The following is a 22382-nucleotide window of genomic DNA, read 5'->3' as shown; positions in this document are numbered from 1 at the left end:
GGATATTGATCACACAGGGAAATAATAGTGTCTGTAAGAAAAAATCTGGACAAGGAATCTACAGTTTGTTGCCAACAAAAGGACAAAAGGTAAGGCAACACTGAAATACTTGTATTTAAATTTTTTAGGTTTACTCTCACTTCATTACTTTTTAATGGAAACTTCTTCACCATATTATTTTTGCAGCTTAGCAGGATATTTAAAATACATGAAGGAGCTTAACAATAAAAAAGAAGAATTGTTTATAAGACCATGTTCGCATGTGTTTATAATTTTTACAGACTTATGCTGTGCATGCATTATGCAAATGCTATTATACTTAGTTTTAAATGATGTTTAAGATCATGATGGGAAGGACAGATGTGTGTGTGTTTTCACACAGTCTCAAACTTTATTCTGCTGTGATGCAGGAGCTCCAAAGTCTGGAGCAGCATGGCCTCCTGGGGGAGGGCAGAACCTACCGAGAAGATATAAGGAGTGCAGGGTGGAGCTGGGAGGCAACAGTATCAACACCTTTGTGTTTTACATTAGACAACCCACAATTCATTTATTCCATAGGGTTTTTTACAGCTAAATATTTTAAGCTAGGAATTGGAATAGCAAGCCTGACTTCTTTCCTCTAATTCTTCTTACCAGCCCTCAAGACATGGAAAAGAGTTACAGACCACCCACCATTCTAGATATGCTTCAGGCTCTGCTAAGAGATTCAGCGTGTTGGTCTGGAAAAACTCCTAAATATGGTCTGGTCCAGAGTTTTATTTTCCTTGGGAGTTCCCTGAGGTTCATTCAACTCAACAAACCTATATGGAGACACACAGGTCCACAGGTAGTGGTGCGAGAGATTCAGATATAAGATAGGCCTCTTTCTACCCAAACACACTCAATGGCCCTTATACATTTTCCAGGGCAAAGATTTAGTTACTATGCTTAAAGAGATATACTAAAACTACTCAGCAGGTCAGTTCTGGAAAAGCAATACTTTAGAATCAGCTTGGGGTTGCTGAAATAATTTAATCACACTAGGAGGTCAGATGGTGAGATGGATCAAATACCACTTTCTTGTTGTCAAAGCTCAGAAAACCAGAGCACTACACTATTTGAATATATTGTGTCTGTTCTTTTTCTCTTAAAGATGGCGAGGCACTATGGTAATCCTTGCTGCTTATACTCTGTTATTTGGTATGAAGATTTTTAAAGTTTAGCCTGATACATGCTGTGGGACTTGGTAGAGTTGAGGGAAATCCAATATGCTATTTACAAACAGTTCCTCTGATCAATTCAATCAATGGAAAATCCCACCACAGCAGCAACTTACCTATTAGTTAATCTTGCTGACTCTCTGTTGGGTCATTTACACTGTCAACCTGACTATTCATTTCAACTGTAACCAGAAAGGAAAACACAAAGGTTAAATATTCATTAAAACCAAATCTCTTAGACACATTAAAATGGTCTATGACGAGAAATTTCTGATTTCCTACCTTATACCACTTTTCAGTTCAGTCTCATTCATTTACAATTTTGGGACCATTCTTGCAGATTTTTACTGGAGAGGAATGTGGAGGACAGAATTGCCTCTTTACTGAATTGTAAAAGTTAACTTGTCACTTCATACAGATTTTGGGGTTGGCATTTTAGGTATATTCTTAGGTAAATTCAAAGGCCTTAATAGATACATGAGAAAATAAAGAGAAAACAAAGCAAGAGAGATCATTGATCTCCTTAGCTCTTTTTGAAAGGGCTATGTCAATAGGCCTCTTTGTTTTGCTGTTTTTAATTTTGAAATTCAAAACAAACCTCGCAAATTTGCCATTGGGTGTGGTGTCAATGGGCTCCATGAAATAGAAAAGCAAAACACCTAACCGGATCACACAGCAATAATTTACTTTACTTTGCGTGGTTCTATGTGAACATTTGCATACAAATATAATGCATCATTATTGCCATTGTTCAGAAGTAGTCAGGAGCAGGCATAGCTCTGCTCTTGGAAATTTTCAAGGGTCATTGATTTAATTAGGTTGATATTTTTAAAGCATCAAAGCCCGTATTGTAAATTGAGAAATAATATATAAATGGACAATGGCTAGACCATATATAACAATAGAATTGTTATTTTAAATCTCTGCAGGAACTAGCCTGGACAGTGGAACTACAGCCTGTGAAAAAATTAGCTCAGACTGGTCAGTGATTGCCAAGTTCCCTATATTTTGCCCATACTTCAACAGAGGACCAACCAGGCCCAAGCCAATCTCCTAAGATGTCCCACTTTTATCTAGCCCAAGTCTTTCTTCTGCATGCCAAGAACCTCAATCATAGGATGCTTGAGTCTTCCTTTTTGTTAACTATAAAATTTCCCATTTCCTTGCTGCCTTTGAATTGGCCAAACACAAGTGATAATAGCTGATACTTTCGTAAGCTCTGAATTAGTAATCTTGTGTTTTCTTATTTGAGTATCCTTTATTTATTTGCACAAAATCAACAACTTACACCACTTTTTCTTGAAAATGAAAGTTTTACTGAAGTAAAATAGTGGCAGGTGCTGGTTTTCATCCTCCAAAGTGGCTTGAAAGAAGAAATAACATCCTACTCAACTCTCTCTCAAGAAGAAAGGTTTTAAAAGCAGGTCTTTTTGGCCTCACCTGCATACCAGCCTGGGATTCTAATGATGTGTGAGCTCAATCTAAACTCACGTGTAAATTGTCCAGAGGCATAAATTTTACTTATATAAACAGAATAATATGAAGGGGGACCCCCCAAAAATTGAATTATCTTCTGTAGGGTGGGCCCCTTGCATAGAGGCTTTCCCGCTGAGTGAGTATTCTAGGAACCCATCTGCATCAGTGTACCAGCTGGTGTTGTTGTGAGAGGATGTGTTCAACTTCAGTGAATTATTTTTGAAGACTCTTTTGACGTGTTTGCCCATTTCATGATGGTCATGATGGGTGATTTATGAGTGCCTCTGCCTACACCACACTGTGTTCATCAGTTTTTGACCTAAAACAACATGACACCCACACTTCTCTCTATTTATCCAATTTGCTTAGAGCGACTTTTTTTTTTTTTTGGTTTTCCCTAATGAAAAAAAGTCCTGAAAAGGAAACATTTGCCAGTGTGGAAGAGGTGAAACAAAAAGCAGCCGAAGCAGTAAAAGGCATCAAAACTGACAAGTTCAAAAAGTGTTTTGAGCAGTAAAAAAAAAGTCTTGATAGGCATATTGCATCAAATGGAGAGTGCTTTGAAGGTGATTGAAGTTTACACATGTAAGAATAAATACACATTTTTTTTATAAATAAATTTTGGGGTTTTTTTGGGCCCCCTCTTGTACATGTACTTTTGGTCCTGGTGTACAAACTTATCGTAAGTGCATCCATCTCAGTGCGGAAGCATGCAGAATGAACTATAGTAGAGCACTCATTTTCTTTTTCTTCCTCTAACCCAAGAGTCACTAATTTCAAAACCTATTATCAAATGTTACTGTACAAAGCATTCCATGATCAAATACATTTCAGAAAAGTAATTTTAAACCATGTTAATAAATTTCTTTACAGCTGAGACTTCTGAGAGCCTGTAATATGTACAGTGAATCTCCAAAAGGACCTAGTATTACCCACATTTATTTTCCTTTTATTCACTAAGCATTGTATGGGCTTGATGTTCTTCAGAACATGCTTTGTAAAAATGATTTAGGGGTTATATTCAATGGAGGCAAAACCAGGCTGAACAAGTTTTGTTCAACTGAGTATGACTAACATGTGGTAGCTTTTAATGGATGGATCTGGTATTTAAAAAGACATTATTCTCTTAGATATTCTATGCCCATGAGTCAAAAAATCAGTTCATGATAAAGGGGCTATAGCAGGGGAGTATACCCAGTACTACAGGAAACTCTATATAAAATCATCAAGTCACTTCTACCAGTGGATGATTTTTTTCCCAAGGTCATTATCAACTGAAATTAATTTGCCTTTTTTTTTCTGGCTAAAATAACTCAAATGGCAAGATACATATGAACAGTCGATCACTGATCAATTCTGGTTCTCTTAAGCTCTGTGGGGCACTGAAATTAAATATTTATTAAATAATGTGTGCTCATATAGTAGGGGTTTTTTTTAATGCAAGTAGTGACATTTCAAAGGGTTCCCAGCAGGAGTCAAGGCATGCTCATATTCCTGAGGCTCAGAGTCTTCAAACACTTTCAAAATGTGATGTGGACAAAAAAATGATTTGTGAATTTATTTCTATGGTGCTTTTAAAGATTCAGAAAGTTTTTGGCCAAGACATCTGATGTGACACAGTGATAAAATCCTAGGACAACCTTAGCCGAAGCTCAAGCTAAGGCTCCAGAATGTGGTTGAGTTAAGAGTTGAACAAGCACTTTTCTGCAGAAGTGAGTGATAGTTCTGTAACATTCACCAGCTAGACTTCATGTCTTCCAGTTTAGCCTTGGAATTACCCAGTGTGGCTTTATTTTTGTGAGGTAAGATTAAACTGAAGCACATGCTGTTTTTTAAACTGAGTTGGAGTCAGTGTTTTAAAAAGGCTGCCAATTATTTTAGTTCCCAGTAGAAAATGGTTTTTAAACTTCAACTTGTTCTAACTGAATATGCTAATTCATAGAATAGATGGCTCCCTTAATCCTGGACTACACACAGAAAATGTGCCAGGTTTGTAGACTGCATCAGCTCAGAGTGCTTGGAACCTTACCATCAGGACTTGTCGTGTTTTCTGTGTTGCAGGAACCTTTGTTTTTCACAGAAACCCTAGGCATGTCCTCTCCTTGAGCTGGAAGAGTGAAAGAAGGTAGTCCCTTGATTAATAGAAAATTAGAACAGCCTGACTGCCAATTGTTCTGTCACCTTCCATTGCTCTCTTAGATTTAAAAATACTCCTGGGATTCAATTTCTTTTGTATAAAAAGTTAAAGAAGGAAATAGTGGTTTGAGTTGCTGGAATACTTTAGTGCTGTCATCTTGAACATTTTCTAATTTGTGAGAATCACATACATATATATATACATATTTTTTTACATTAGAAATCTGGTCACATGAAAGCAGGGAAACTTGGTTTAATCAGAACAACCTACAATTTAAATTTAGGAATATTTGTATATTTGTGAGTTTATGTAGCATAACCTCTGAAGAGAGAGAAAAAAAAGAAAACCTACTTTGCCTTAGACATGCCTGAAAGCAAGGCAGGAACATTCATTCTCCTGGCAGTGAGTCTCCCCTCCACCTCCACAAAAGAATGACTTAGTTGCTTCTCTAGGAGACCTCTTGGAAGCTGCCATTTTGGATTGCTGAGAACCCAGTCTTTAGTTAATTTCCACTGTGATTGTTTTTTATATGCACAGCTTTGGGAGGCGTGTCATCCATTCATTGTGACTGAAGCTCTATTACATGCTTACATGTAGCAGCAAAGGAATTTTTTTTATTGTGAAAAATTTTCCAAATATTTAATATCCTCTACTTCTTAGTTAAGTAGCTATTATGTTTTCACAACTTGAAGACCCAGAGCATTTGAAAATACAAATACGCATACAGATAACGTGCTGGAAAATCTATAATTTCAGAGTTTTAATTATTTCTGTAATTTTTTAAGCAGAAGATTAAATTTATTTTTTATTACATGAGTACTTATTGAGCCTGAAGTATATTCAATTTGGTGTGCCTTTGGATGAGAATGAAAAAAGGATGGGAAAGATACAGTTTATAATTTCTTCAAAGGAAAGTACGTTCAAAGATAGAACTTGCATGCTTGTAATGATTTGCTGAAAATCAAGAAGCATAACTCAACAGTGACCAGTCTCAGCCTGGATGGATGGATGGTAGGGATGATAGTACTTGAAGACATATAAAACACATAGATTTGAGGGAGGTGAAGAAAGCCATTTTAGATTTGAAGTCTAAAGTGCTGGGTCATTTTAGTGGAAATGTCAAAGAGGTTTTTGCATCCAATGCTGAGGAAAAAAAATTTTGAATTGGACATGCACATATTTGAAAGACATCAATATAGAAATAACACTGATGATATGAGAGAAGTCAGGAAAAGGATAATAGAGGAAGAAAAAAACTTATTAGCTCCCAAGCCCTTCAAAAACAACATGAAAATAATTGTGTCCATGAGTTCTTCTCATTAGTTCCTGGGGATGAAGAAGGGAAAACAAAACCTGAAACTTCCAACTGGACTCAACACCATATCATATCCTTTTTCACTCTGCCAATTCTAGAAAGTAGACCATTTTTTCAATTAGTAGTCAACATATTTTTTAAAGACATAATTATACAAGAAAACATTGATGGATTTCTCCAGACCTGAAAGCTGAAAATCTTTGCTAATTTTGCTTCAAAACATAGGAGTAGTAATAAAAAAAATGGAACTATTTAACTTTATCTAAACATAATAAATATTGGATGGGAAAAATACCATAAGCAATGTTTAAAAAAAAGAAAGTTTACAAATTGAAGAAAAATATTTATACCTGTTATCATAGACAAAGCCTTAATATCTTTAATAAATACTCTAAAATAGAGATGAAAAAGATCAAGAATTGGACTGAAAATTGAACAAGAAATTTAACAACTGTTCATTAAAAAATAAGTAAATAAAAATGACTTGTAGACATGTGAAAAGATGATTCACTTTTCTAATAATGAAGGAAACACAAATTAAAGTCAATTGAGAAAGGAATTTCTGCCTAAGGTGGACTACTATGATGTAGCCACACCCTCCTACCAAGAATAGCTAGAAAGGCTGGAAAGATTATATAAAACATTATTTTAAGGCACCAGAGAGTCATCAGTGCAGGACACTCTTGAAGAGGTACAAAATAGCCTGACATTCCACGTTGCAAGAAGTTGAACAGAGCCTCCAGAAGCTTTAAGAGGCTGGGAGAGGTGGGGCAGGAGGGAGGGGCAAAACTTGAAGGTCAGGGCCCACCAAGAAAAAGGTGCCCTGATAAATATTTTGAGTTTTCTGTGGTGTCTCTTGAAGGGTTAGACTCTGGGACCAAGGATGAACTTGAAAAAGACCAACTCTTTAAAAAAGTTAAGTCTATCAGCTTGGTTTTTTCAGATTGCTGAGCTGGGCAGTTCTGTATCTTTTAGCTAGCTTCTTTCTTGCAGGTATCAGCTTTGAAGAACAGAATCATTGAAATATTGTTCTTATATACTTTTCCCATTCTACCTTCACCTAAGCCAGGATATGCAGAGATCTTGCCCACTAGCTTTTCTCTACAAGGTCTTCCACTGTTTGTGCCTTCCATTTTAGGCCTGGATGCAGCTGCTGCTTCTTGGGGAAGAGATAAAGAAAATGTTTTTTGTAAGTTGCTTAATGAATAATGAGGATCAGAATAAAGGTCTCTGATGAACTTCAAAATGAAAACAAAAAATGTCAGGAAAAAAACCCCACACAAAAACAAGACCTGACGTCCAACTTTTAGTCAATTCAGTTCTTATTTATATTACAGTTCTCTGCTCTGTATTACCTGATTTTCAAAAGCAAAAATAAATCCTCTCCAGGAAAACATTAAACCACCAAGAACCTCAAGTTAGCACTACAATGTTTTATGCAGAGTGTAGTGTCCTGCATTCAAAAAAAATTACCTGGCATTTCAAAAGGATAAGAATGAATCACTTAAAATCAAGAAAATAAGATAACGGAGACATAGTAGAGATCCAGATATTACAGACACAACTTTAAAATAATGATTAATGTGTTTTAGAATTAAGTGCCAAATTGAAAATTTTTCATGGCAAAGAAGTTGGCCAGATAAATGGAGACCATTAAAAAAAGTCAGATGTAAATTCTAAAAGCAAAAAATATTAAATAATTGAAGTTAAATATTCAATAGGTGGATGTGGCAGAAATTAGACACAAAGAAGGAATTAGTAAACTGAAAGTTAGGGTAAAAAAAAATAAAGTACAGCCAAAAACAGACAAAAAGGACTGGACATATAAGATAGGATTTAACCTATATGTAATCTGGCAAAATCAATATTCTAACATATAGTGACTGATGATTTTCCCCAAATTACTAGAAGATGTTAAATCATGTTTAAAAAGTTTTATGGTCCATAGCAGAATTAATGCCATGCAAACCCTGTTTAAACTAATCTATGTAAAACCTCTGAAAATCAAGGCTTAAAAATATAAAATTATTTAGTGAATAAAAATCCATTAATTTCAAAAACAGTAACAATAAAACCTATAGGTGACTTCTCAACAAAAACAGTGGAAGTTAGACACAATGCAATGACATCTTGAAAGTGCCAAAAGAAAAAATATCCAATGTAAATTTTTGTACCTAACAAAAACTTCATTTTAATTAAAAATAAAGCATTTTCTGGGGGAAAAAAGTGAAATTGGTACTCAATAGACCTACCCTGGAGGAATAGTTTTCACCATATCCCAAAATAAATTCCAAATAGATTATAAAAACTAACTGTGAGAGGTAAAATAGAAAAAGGCCTTCACATTCTTAAGGAAAAAAATTTTCCACAGGAAAAGCAAAGCACTAACCATTAGGGAAAGACTAGCAATCTGGAAGACATTAATCAGCATCATTTTTTTATCAATATCAAAATAAGATAGTAGAAGTATACATTTGTGATATAGGTCATTTACAAAGGACTTTGCACTAACACATTAAAAAATCAATATACAAAATCACATAGAAAACGCAGGAAACCCTACAGAAAAAAGAAAGAAAACAAGACACAAACAAATGGTCACAAAAGAGAACATCCTGGTTGGTGACTTAATTTTGTGAATGATTTTTATCAAATCTCATAGCATTTAAAAGCCTTGGCTTTTTTTACTATTAAAATGGCTATAAAATGTTCTAACTTCTTGTCTGTCTTGGAAACCACAAGAACAAGTTAAAATGTAATATTATTGTTGTTTTTATAAGAAATGACTACTTTAGAATGAAAATTAATTGACTTAACATTACTTAAACATTATTTCTTGGACTTTCTCCCCTGGTTTGTTTTTTTGGAATGGTAGGATCTAGAAATACTTATGGCTGTTTCTTCTAGGAAATTTCTTTCAAAATCATTATAACCAATGGTAATAACCCTGGTGATATTACTGTAGAGAAACTTCTTTGACATCAAGGGAAACTTTCTGTGTAATATTCAGAATGCTAGTCAATTAACAATGTGCAATGAAAATGAAGAAGCATACAATACACTTTTAAGAGCTGGGTGAGAGAGGAAGAAGTTGAACAAAGCATAACCTAAAATCAAAAAGTAGTAAATATTTATATTGTTGTTTTATGTTTTGTTTTTTCAACTTAATTATTTTATAACACAATACATTCATATGAGAACTCTCAGGTTGTGCCACCATATTGGAACAGATTAGGATGAGATGCAATAGCTGGTTTTGAGATTTGTGACAGAGAGTAAAAAGCAGAAATTGAGGTTTTTGCTCTCTGTACACTGCTATATTCTAGGAGCAGAGTGAGACATAGTTTATTAGATCTGCTTTCAAACACTCTCTAAGTATATTTGGTAGACAATATTCATTTATTTGATATCATGAGGGTGCATGATGCATGCATATATGTGTGTATATATGGTATGAATATATGACTATGTGTGCATGCAGTGACATACTTATGTGAATATGAATGTACATGTGTATATGCATGTACAAATGTGTGTGTATTTGTGGTGTGTGGGGGGTGTATCTGTGTCGGGGGGTGGTTGGGAAAGAGAAAGAAGAATGAAAGACATTTGTTACTCTGACATGTGTAGAACTAGTATTATCCTAATGGTTCCTCTCCAGCTGAGCAATGAAACTGAGTGCCTCAGAGAAATGAATCCATTTCACATAGACAACAGAATCTGATCACAACAAAAATTGCCTCTATAGCCTATTCATTTCTGGTTGCCTCTTGCTCCCCCCATTTTGATTGCTGCTGCTTGAAACACAAACAAGAGGTGCCTTTTATGGCTCCTAAGAGGAGGTTAAAAAAAGATACTGAAATAGAGTCAGGGACATTTAGTACTATTTTCATTTTAATTTACCCAATGCAACTGTACTCTTCAAAGTTTTAATTATGGTAATCTTTTGTAAGGCAGTTGCATTACAAAAGAAGTAATAAATGAAGAAGATCTCTTCACAAAGAAAACATATGAAGATGTATATGGAATGCAATTAACCAGATTTTTAACTACATGCATGGAGAGATGTTAGAGGAACTTCAAATTTTTCTTTTGATATTTAAATTGAGAATAAATTACATGCAAAAATAGAATTACAAGAAATTATTTTTCAGAATGTGAGTTTTATAGATGTCATGACAGCTATAGAGAGCAGGACCTGTATGGATTCAACTATATTGAATTATTATTGACTTAAAGAAGAATTCTTGAGCCATCCTCAAAACTTTTGCCATATTTATGTTCCAACTTTACTGTGAATGTAATCAGGGAGGGAGTCAAGATGGTGGAGAAATGAGTGAAAGTCACATTGACCTCTTCCCTGTACCAATATGGCATTACAACTAAATTGTGGAGAAATCACTTGAAACAAACAACTGAACAATAGTGAGAGAGGAGCCTTATAACCTTGGACAGACAGAAGAATCAGCATTAGTTCAACCTATGTGGTAAGGAGCGTGGTAGAGACTCAAGAAAGAGGGCAGGGGACCCACGGGTGGCAGCACCAGAAGGATGTTGAAATGGCCAGTTGGATCTCCTTGAGAAGAGTGGGGTCTAAACCATAAACAGGGATCTCCAGCCTACAGTATCAGAGCCCAAAAAGTACACAGATAACAGCCAGCTGCAAAAAGTGGCAGGGTTGCCCTCTGCCAGAGACAGGCAGCTAGATATACAAAGAACCATTTAAAGGGACAACACATAAATTTTCATTTGCAGTTACTTACCCTGGTCTCCAGCAAAGGCAAGGGTAGAGTGAGCTAGAGATGCCTGAGGAGAGACCAGGGAGGGAGGTTTTGGGGAGAGTACTGAGAGAGTAGCTGGTGGGATCCCGGAGCTGACACATCCTCAGTGTGGCAGCAGCCATCTTGCTCAGGCAGACCACTCCCCTGAGTGGCAGCAGCCATGAGAGGACCCAACAACCCCACCTCCAGGAGGGACTCTGCCTTGCCCTATGGTGTCTAAGCTGGGCCTGCTGAGTACAGAGTGACTACATTAATAGTTGAAGGAGACAGCCACAAACAGTAGATTCCTGGAAGTCTCAAACAGACTGCCTAAGGTCAGACAGGGACGACATCTGACATCATCAGAGGCAGATCCAGAAAGAAAAAACAGCAGTCTTCTACCATAGAAGTTCATACCACAAAGTCAGGAAATCAAGACAGGTCAATTTAATTAAGAAGCAGAAGCAAAAAAGGAAAGTCTCACAAATAATGGGAAGACAAAGAAACGCGCCCCAGTCGAAGGGAAAGGAGGAATCCCCAGAAAGAGAACTCAGTGAAATAGAGGCAAGTAAACTATCAGATATTGAGATCCAAACAACAGTTATAAGTAAGCTCAATGAGCTCAGTAGAGCTCAGAGAGAATTACCAAAAACTACAGGGAAAATATGAGGAACTTACTGCAAATTATATCAGCATGAAAAAGGACATAGAAACTATCCATAAGAGACAAGAGGAAATGAAGAATACGATTTCCAAATTGAAGAACACAATAGAAGGAATCAAAAGCAGGCTAGATGAAGCAGAGGATGGAATCAGTGAGCTGGAGGACAAGGTAGAAAAAAGCTCCCAGAAAGAGAAGAAAATGAAAAAAGACTCAAAAAGAATGAAGAGGCATTTAGAGAAATTCAGGACAACCTGAAACGTAATAATCTCTGTATAATGGGGATACCAGAAGGTGAAGAAGAGGAGGGAGGTATAGAGAACCTGTTTGAAAAAGTAATGCTGGAAAACTTCCCTAACTGGATGAGAGAAAAAGTCACACAAGTCCAGGAAGCACTGATGGTACCATTCAAGACAAATCCAGTGAGGCCCATTCCAAGATACATCATCATTAAAATGGCAAATATCAAAGACAAACAGAGAATCCTAAAAGAAGCAAAGGAGAAACAGGTAGTAACATATAAGGGAGCCCTGATATGGCTAGCAGCTGATTTCTCAACAGAAACACTACAAGCCAGAAGGGAATGGCAAGAAATATTCCAAGTAATGAAAAGCAAAAGCCTGCAACCAAGACTCCTCAACCCAGCAAGGCTCTCAGTGAAAATGGAAGGCAAAATAAGGAGTTTCCCAGACAAAAGAAGGCTAAAAGAATGCACCTCCACCAAACCATCATTGCAAAATATGCTAAAGGAACTGCTTTAAGAAGATGAAGAAAAAGAGTCTATGAATCAATACCCAGTTCCTTTCACAGTCACCAATACTTGATATTCCCAATAGTTTTAATACTTATTAATCTGAGTGTGACAATGATGTGTTCTTTTAATTGTTCCTCTATTGTTTTTGAAACTAAACCCGTTTTTGTATATTTCTTGCCTATTTCTATTATTTTTAAAAAGCTTTAAATGACTTTTTGGTATTCTTTATCCATTTTTTGATTAAATGTTTTAGAATTCTTTCCATTAAAAAAAACCAAACTCTTAACCCTTTTTTAGATGTGTTGCAAATACTTTCCTATTTTATTACTTGTCCTTTAACTTTATTTAAATGTATATTAATATATAGTCTTAATGTTTAATACAGTCATTTGTCAGTATTTTATTTTATAGATTCTGTGTTTGAATATTTTACTTCAGGGTAAGAAAAATATTAGTTTGTATTTTTTCCTAAAACTCCTTCAATTTTACATATTGATTTTTAATTCACTTGAATATTTTTCATATAATGTGTGAAATAGGGCTCTATATTTGTTTTATTTCAAGTAATAGTGGTCCATGTACCTTATTTGTTAAATACACCTTATTTTCCCCATTGATTTGAAATATCAACTTAATCATATATTACATTGTTAGAAAGACACATATGTTTGTTCCTAGAATGCCCATTTTATTTTATTGATCTATTTGATGATTTCTGTGCTAGTGTCATTTTGTTTTAATTGCTGAGACTTTATAATGGATTTAAATTTTTAAATATTTTATAATGGATTTTGACATTTAAAAAATAAAATAAAATCAATCCATATTAAAAAAAAAAAAAGATGGAACTCCTACTTTTTGTGAAAACATGGACGGAGCTGAAGAATATTATGCTAAGTGAAATAAGCCTGTTGGTGAAAGACAAATACCATATGATCTCACCTATAAGTGGATTCTATTCAGCAAAATAAACTGATGGATAAAATAAACTATAAGCATAGAACCATGGAGCAGACTGAAAGTAACCACAGGGGAGGGGGAAGGAGGACAATGGTGGAAATGTGAAGGGACTAAACAAAGAACATGTATGAATGACCCATGGACATGATCAACAGAGTGGGAATTGACTGTTTGATTGGGGGAGGCAGGGTGGGATGGGTGAAGAAGGGCAAAGGGGGAAAAATTTAGACAACTATAATAGAATAAACATGATTTTAAAAAATGAAAGAAAAAAATGTAATCAACTAGGCAATTGTTCAGAAATGCTCTCTTCCTGTCTTCTATCTCTATAGGAGTCTGTTTCATTGTTCCTTGACATTGGCTTGTTCATAGAAATTGCTTTGGCCAATGGGATATTAGCAGAAGTGAGTCAGAACCTTGAAATGAATTTTTACAGTTGAAGCTTGTCCTCTGTTCCTGCCTTTTACCCCAAGAAGAACATGCTTTCTGGAACAGTTGGTCCAAGGAGGATAAGACCTGAACTCAACTCAGATCTGAACTCTCCTGGCCTAGAGAATGTGGTTGATCCTCATACCCATGAGCAAGACTAGGTGATTGTTGTTCTAAGGTCCAGAGATTGAAGATGATTTGTTATGTAGCAATATTGGGGCTAAAATACTTGATAATACATTTTTAATTACTTCTTAATTTTGTCCCATAGTGATACTAATAGTCTGGCCAGAGCTTGAGGGGCAAGGTGGGGTCGCAGGAGGAGATTGCAAACCACCCTAGGCAGCAGTTGAGACTGTGTTGTCCAGGTAACCAAGCTAGTGCCTTGTGAATGCTCCACCTCCAAGGGGGCCCATCCTGTTTCTGGTGACAGATTCTCTACCCCTGGGCAAGACGGTGAGAAGAGGAAGCATTACATTGAGCATGTGCAAGGTTAGCAAGTCAAATGGATGAGGGGGAAGCCCTCCCACCTCCTTCTGGTACCTGATTAGGGGTGGACTGGGGAAAGGTAGGTATATGTGACCTAGAGGTCAAAATGGCAGCAGGGGGAGGTGCTGTATCAAAGAAACCCGTCAGTCCAGCGTGGGGAAAAGAAGGGATTGAACCCTCCAAGAGTGATTGGAAGTTTGGGCATGTTGAGAAGGCACCTGGCCCCTCCCATACCCATAACTGAAGAAAGAAAGAGACACTCTCTTGCCCAGCTGGTGAACACACCGGTCAGTGCATTTGCGGGAACAGAAGTCACTTGACCCATTGGTGGTGCTGGCCTTACACATGGTTCTGAGGAAGGAGCCTGAAGCTAGACAGCAACCAGGAACAAGTAAGCCACCTGGATGATTCTTCAGCAGCTGCCTACAGTTCTCAAAGGATGGTACTTGGAATAGGAAAAGGAGTTATGGATGCTGCCTTTGGTTTTGGTCTGGCTGAGGACTGGGCTTTTCCTCTGGGTTTCTGGAGGGGATGTGCTTTTGAGACAAGAGTCTGCCATTCTCCCAGACTGTGCAGCATTTGAAGATCTCTATCTTTTTTCACCAAGCTCTGCCTCTGGAATTTGACTATTGGTAGCAGCAGGCAGCCCGACCCTCATTTTGGTTCGGTAACAATAGCAATTATAGCTATAAATCATGAACTTGATTTATGCCTAATTTTTTACATATTACAACAAATGTGTTAATTTTTACATGATCTAAAATTGTCTTTAGAACTACAGATGGTGCATGTATGGAACTTTGATAAATACCAAATTAATGTATATAGATGAGAAGTCTTTAACAGGTTAAAATCTGCTGACTTTATAATGGTACTGAAATGGAAGATAACTGGTCTTAGAATTTAGGGTATTTGTAACATACATTTAACTTACAAGCTCATGTGGAAAGAGGCTATTATTCCACATGCATAGACATCAATTTATGTTCTTTTTAAGCTACTGATAGGAGAGATGAGCCAATTAGAATTTACTTTACCTTACACTGCCAAGTTCACTTTCTAAGTATAGAATCCACTTGCAATTAAGTAAAAGGATATCAAAGACCAATTTATGGAGGAAGAACAGAGTGTTACTGAAAATACAGGACTTGAAAGGAAGTTGAGTTGTTTTGTTATACTGTGTTATAATATTTCTCCACAAACTTCTCTTTACATTCAAGTCACCAATACTACTTAAAATTATCTTAAAATTCACTCTTTTAAATGATGTGGTTGAAAAAGCCACAAACTCATTATACTAATTTCACAAAGAAAATTCCAGTCCTTGGTAATGGCATGGGCTTATCTGTTTATATAGCTGCTTCAGTGGTATACAGGTTTCATATCCAGGTGTTTTATAACAATATATAGGGTGTAGGGAGTAAACACCTACTCTTGGGAAATTTCATATAAAGTGAAGGGAGGCAATATTTAATCAGGCAGTATTTAACAAACTCTACCACTCACTCTTCCTACAACAAATGCCACAAAACCAATCACAAGTCTAGTCTCTATTAGCTCCATTGAATATGCCTTTGTTTTGTTAATGTATTCCCTTTCCTATTACCTAAGATAGAGTCTGAACCTCAGGAATGTCCAATTTTGCCCATCTTTCTCAGAAATGTTACTACTAGGTGACAGGGGATGGATTGTAACTCCCTAGAGCTGGGCAAAGCTGGTTTCCAATCCAAGCTCTAGATTTCTGTTTATATGATTTGAGGCAGGTCCTGCTCACATCCAGAGTCTCAGTATTTTCACTTATGGATGAAGGTAATTGTATCTCCATCATAACATTTGAGGATCAAAAGAGATAATGACTGACTATAATAAATGCTCGATTAATACTTATTGGTGGAAACTAGTTTAATATCTACTTCTGAATATCTTTAAAACTTAGCACACAGACTTAAACTTAGCTCAATCACCTCATTGTATCATTTGAAAATATATAACATTTCTTTCCTCTCTGGTATTATTCATTCATTTATTCATTCATTTATCTAGCCATTATCTATGTTGAGTCCCTGCTATGTATGAAGCTTGATAAAAAGAACTGAATGAAAGAGAGATCTGGCTTAGCTGGATTATATCTCAAAGGAGAATGCACTGTTATTAATTAGAAGTACATTTTCCCCTTTTTTTTGTAAATCTGCTTTATTATTTGAAAAACAATAATATATTTTTTAAATTTATTTATTTATTTATTTTTTCAAATACATTTGTCTCTGCCTACCCCCCACCACTTTCTCTTGCCCCCTCCCTCCCTCCCTCCCTCAGCTCTTCCCCTTTGGTTTTGTCGATGAGTTCTTGCTTATATGTTCCTTGACTTTCCCCTTCCCTTCCTTTTCCCCACCTCCCTCCGTCCTTCCCTCTTGTCTCTGTTGGTTTCTTTTCCTTTCAGTGTTGCTGGCCCTATTTTCCTTGCATCTTTCTATTGTTGGTCAGGTTCCACTTATAGGTGAGATCATATGGTATGTGTCTTTCGCTCCCTCGCTTATTTCGCTTAGCATAATGCTCTCCAGTTCCATCCATGCTGTCGCGAAGTTTAGTAGTTCTTTTTTTCTTTCTGCTGCAGAGTATTCCATTGTGTAAATGTACCATAATTTTTTGATCCAATCATCTACTGATGGGCATTTAGGTTGCTTCCAACACTTGGCTATTGTAAATTGTACTTCTATGAACATTGGGGTGCATAGGTTCTTTTGTATTGGAGTTTTGGTGTTCTCAGGGTATAGTCCCAGCAGGGGAATCACTGGATTGAAAGGCAGTTCCATTTTCAGCTTTTTGAGGAAATTCCACACTGCTTTCCACAATGGCTGCACCAGTCTGCATTCCCACCAAATTCCAAAAAATCAAAGAGTAGGGAAGATTCCCAGACTCTTTTTATGAGGCCAGCATCACCCTAATCCCAAAACCAGATAAAGACCTTACAAAGAAAGAAAACTACAGGCCAATTTTGCTGATGAACGTAGATGCTAAAATCCTCAACAAAATATTGGCAAACCACATCCAGCAATACATTAAAAAGATTATTCACCACGATCAAGTGGGATTCATCTCAGGGATGCAGGGATGGTTCAATATACGCAAGTCAATAAATGTAATACACCACGTAAATAAAAGAAAAGACAAAAACCACATGATCATCTCGATAGACGCAGAAAAAGCATTCGATAAGGTACAGCACCCATTTATGATCAAAACACTTAGCAAAATGGGAATAAATGGGGCATTCCTCAACGTAATTAAGGCCATATATATGAAAAACCTACAGCCAATATCATACTCAACGGGCAAAAACTGAAAGCTTTCCCACTAAGATCGGGAACACGACAAGGATGTCCGCTCTCACCGCTTCTTTTCAACATCGTATTGGAAGTCCTAGCCACAGCGGTCAGACAAGAGAAAGAGATAAAAGGCATCCAAATAGGAAAGGAGGAAGTAAAGCTATCATTGTTTGCAGATGACATGATAGTGTACATAGAGAACCCTGTAGACTCTACCAAAAAACTCCTCAACCTAATAAGTGAATTTGGCAAAACAGCAGGATACAAAGTCAACATTCAGAAATCAAAGGCATTTTTGTACACCAGCAATGCAATAGAAGAAGAAGAAATCAGAAAAAAAAATACCATTCGATATAGCAGGAATAAAAATAAAGTACCTAGGAATAAATTTAACCAAAGACGTAAAAGACCTGTGCACAGAAAACTATACATTTTTCTTTTATTACATTCTGTCCATAATTAGCCTTTTTGCATTTTAGATAAAGAACAAATAAATATAAAAAATAAAATGTTACACATTTCTATTTCTGGCTTTGAAACAAGACTTGTTCAGTCCAATTTGCTAAAGGTAAGTAGGTCCAAGTTTTCCACAAAAACATCAAGTTTCATACATCCATTTTCTTAAGATGTTTTTCTTTCAGTCTCTATGTTTTTGGTTGGAAATGGATGGTTTTAATTACAAAGGTCAAATAATGGATTTTTTGTTTGTTTTGGTCAAAAGCTAACTCAAATTCTTTAACCACTTTGCTTAAATTAAATCACATGCTTTTAACCCAGTGTCCTGCATTTCAAAGGCATTTTCACTTTTGGTTACCTTTCAGCTGTAGTTGTCCAGATCCTTCCTTTCCACTCCTGTTCCGCCGCCTTTCCCTTTGCCTTTCTGTTTCCTCCTTTCATTCCCTTTGCTGTCCCTCCCTTTCTTCCTCCCTCTTTTTTGTCATTTGTTTTAATATTTTACCAATTTTTCTATTTAGTTCTTGAATCTTTTCCTTATTGACTTTTATATATTCTGTATAAATTAAGAAAATTAAACCTATCTGTGTCAAATATGTTGCAAATATTTATTTTCTCCTGGATTATCATCTGTCTTGATTTTCTTAAAGACACACTAAATACATTTGACTATGCTTCCTTCTAAAAATTTTAGATATTTTTTAAAGTGGCTCCTAGGTGCCAAGATAGCTATAAAATTCTTTATTTATTCAAATGTATTAACTTATTAAAGATGTATTCTCAGGGTGAGACTTAGCTATTGATTTTTGGAACAATTACATTTTCCCTCCATCTTAGGAAATTTTCCTTTCTATATGTGATTTCTAAATTTCAGGAACACCAATTTTTCCCATGCAGGACAGTTTATTTGCTCTCTCTTCCATATAAATTACATTTTCTCTGATTGTTTTAGAGTTTCTGTGTTCTTTTTCACTGTGATAATCTTAAGCCTCGTACTTATTTTTTCAGTACATTTGGTCTTTGCTGTTCTTAGTTAATTTATATTCCTAATGATTAAAAATTTATCTTCTTGGTTCTTACATTTCAGTTCAGTATGCCACTTAATCACCTTATCTTCAAACTCTTTTTTTTTTCAAAGAACTTTTATTTTTATTTTTTTTATTTTTTTTAAATTAATTTATTTACTTTTTAAATACATTTGTCTCTGCCTTCCCCCCAGCTCTTTCCCTTGCCCCCTCCCACCTTCCCTCCCTCAGCTCTTCCCCTTTGGTTTTGTCCATGAGTCCTTGCTATATGTTCCTTGACTTTCCCCTTCCCTTCCCTTTCCCTGCCCCCCCCCTTCCCTCTTGTCTCTGTTGATTTCTTTTCCTTTCAGTGTTGCTGGTCATATTTTCCTTGCTTCTTTGCATTGTTGGTATCTTCAAACTCTTTAATGTTCTTTAGAAGTTTTCTACAGTAATCAGAGGGGATTTAAATCTTTTTCTCACATTATTTTTTCTTCCATAATAAATTCTTCACTTTTCTTTTGCTGGCTTGCATGATTACTTCTTTCTCATGCTGTCTGTCTCTCAGTTATGGCTTCCATGTACTTGCATGGCGCACATTAGTAAGTTCCCCTCACAGTATGTGTAGTATGTTGGACCTCCAGGAGCTATCTGGAGAAACTGTTTTCTTTGGAAGGAGTAAAGTGGCCAGAGGATTAACTACATTAGTTGTGGTAAATATCTCACCAAGTATGCCCCATGCCCAGCCCAGGTTCACAGCACTTTGTCTGCACTGTTGCCTGTCACAGTGGGAGGCCATCAGTGGGGTTTGGATAGTTTTTTTCGATTCATCAGGAGACAGAAATTTCTTTCCAAGAGCAAGAAAGTCAGCTTTGGAGGTTTCTGAATCTCTTATGCTGTTTCTCTTTCAGCCTCCCAAACCAGAAGATGATAATAAACCCTCTGCAAACCCTATATAGATTCCTCAGAAACAGGGCTCCTTCTTCATGGAGGCTCCATGTGGGCCCTTTGAGTGCCTCCTCTTCTACATCTTGCTCACTCCAAAGATCTTGCCTTATTTATTTTCTCTTCTGTTTTCTATTTGGTGAAATGCCTGTTTTTTTGCTAGAGTTAATTAGTTCTAGGCATTTGATATTGATCTGCTTTTCATTTCCCATTTTGCTCCCAGCAGGAGATAGTAAAATGGAGAATTACAGAGGACTGTCCTTCCTCTATGAGGAAAGGTAAAATAAAAAGTGTTCATCCTTAACTTCACATATTTGTGGAAATTCCCCTGGCTGCTCCTCTCCCAGTTAGGCAGGTAAATGGTAGCTAGTATTAATAAAACCTTATTTAAGATTATTTCTGAGCTTAGTGGAGTTGAGGGGTAGATTGGAGCAATACGAGGCTCATGCTTTCTGCATTTCTGGAACTGTGTCTTTCCTTTTGCTCGCTACCAGCCTGTTCTCTCGTTTAACTACTGTTTTTGTTATTCTTCATTTCTTGTTTTACTTATCTGTTTTCATATTGTTGTGTTGGAGGAGAGTGAGACTTGAAATCTGACTTCACACCAGTATCTTAAACCTAAGACCAGGTGCCTAGGCTCCTTTGATTTGTGTAACTGTGTTTCCTATGGGTGCTACATACCCCTGGCCTTCGTCAGCAGCTGGTTTCAGGAATATCTATCAAAAATAGTTCTGATCAGACTTCACATTATAGACTAAATGCGTATGTCCTCCCAAAATTCATATGTTGGAGCCCCAAACCCCAATGTAATTATATTTAGGTCACATAATGATAGGGTCTTCACAGAAGTGATTAAAGTTAAATGAGGTCATAATGGTGAGGTTCTAATCTGATAGGTCTGTGGCCTTATAAGAAAAGAGAAAGAGATCTCTTTCCTCCTGCTATGTGAGAATATAGTGAAGGAGGCCATCTGCAGGCAAGGAAGAGAGCCCCCACAGAAACCAAATTGGGAACCTTGATCTTGGACTTCCCAGCTTCTGGAACTGTAAGACAATAAATTTCCATTGTTTAAGCCACCTACTCTACTATATTTTGTTATATCAACCTGAGTAGACTGATAGAGTTGATTTACATTTAATTCATACTTTTTTGGGACAAAGCTATATTTGTAAACCACCTGTTCCTCATCTAATCTATCCCCTCCCCCGCAAAAATGGTAAAATTGTTACTTTGACCACTCTACCTCTCTTTATAACTTGGACAAACACTATACACATGTGCTCATGGCTCCCTCTCCAAAGTCAAATAATGAATGATTAAATTGGCAGGATTATACTGGTGGAATATTTTTATGTTTCTACAAAATATCCTTTCCATGGCAACACACCTCTTCATGTATTAACTGGGAATATTTTACCCTAATCAAAATCAGAAGCTATCCTTCATGGGAATGAAAGACAGCAGTGGAAGCTGGGAGCCTGCATGGATTCCAATATACATTAATTCTTTTATGTTTAACCAGATAATATACCTCCATGTAGTCACTCTGAGAATGATGTGTGATTGGATACAAAATGAATGAAGCATATTGCTGCCTTCATGGAGATCACAAGCTAGTGTCTGTGTGGGTGTGCATGTTTATGTGAGAGAGAGAGAGAGAAGAGAGCACTAACCACACACGAGCCAAGTGACAAGGGCCATGGAATGTACCAAGGACTGTGAAGGCACAAAGAACACAGTGATTCACCTTTTCCAAAGCAGATGAAGAAAAATTTTGGAGGACAAAAAGATGATATGTAAGCTAGAGCTGAATGACTGAGTCAGTTTCAAATGTTCTGCACTCATGCCAAGTATTTGGATAGGTAGAAATATATTTCCTGTGCATAAAACATGTGGAGGACCCAGTTTAGCATTTTCTACCTGAATTCCTTGTGCCCTTTTTCTCTTTCTCCATCTTTCTACTCTGGTTGTACCACTCCCACAGAAATCTAAAAGGCAGTTCCAGCCCCTCTGTACGTGATTACAACCAATATAGCCTTCCCAGGTATTGTCACATTAGGCTTAACTGAGCAGGCTTCTGATCACATTTTACATGTCTGACTTTTCCTTTTCTATGCCCCAATTAAGCATCTAATTCTCATTCGACCTCTTTATGCATTCCCCATCTCCTCCAGGGCCTGGCAAGAATGAAGACTACAAGGAGGCCTTTCTCAGCTGGGGTCTGCTAGAGCGGGTCTCAGATCACAGCCTTTTCAGCAGGAACAATACAAATTGGGTGTCTCTCAAACTCCCCCACACACCATCACACACCCTTTGTGGCTTTTGTCTCTCTACAGCAACCAGATAAATCTGTACACAGCAGGGTCCAGTGAACACAGAGATACGTATTTTTTTTTCTACAGGAGTCTCTTGATTCTTTCACTTTAATAGGGTTTTAACTATGTAAGGAGCCACAGTGGGACAGCTCTGGGCTT

At 36.7% G+C, this 22382-nt stretch overlaps 1 protein-coding gene across 1 annotated transcript in view; it reads right to left on the bottom strand.

Moving 5' to 3' along the window:
* Positions 1–1322: 1322 nt before the first annotated feature.
* The window catches only part of MACROD2 (mono-ADP ribosylhydrolase 2), a 2155137-nt gene continuing 2134077 nt past the window's right edge, over positions 1323–22382 (bottom strand). Inside the window, exons 17-18 of the mRNA XM_054574077.1 lie at positions 4705–4782; positions 1323–1381 (exon numbers count right to left, since the gene is read on the bottom strand). Of these exons, the coding sequence (XP_054430052.1) occupies positions 1323–1381; positions 4705–4782 (137 nt within the window). The remainder of the gene's footprint in view (positions 1382–4704; positions 4783–22382) is intronic.

Source organism: Pteronotus mesoamericanus, unplaced genomic scaffold, assembly GCF_021234165.1.
Source record: "Pteronotus mesoamericanus isolate MK-2021 breed Mesoamerican mustached bat unplaced genomic scaffold, CSHL_Meso_final contig_25, whole genome shotgun sequence".
Taxonomy (NCBI): domain Eukaryota; kingdom Metazoa; phylum Chordata; class Mammalia; order Chiroptera; family Mormoopidae; genus Pteronotus; species Pteronotus mesoamericanus.
The sequence above is the reverse complement of the archived record's forward strand: the minus strand, read 5'-3'. Positions and strand labels throughout refer to the sequence as shown.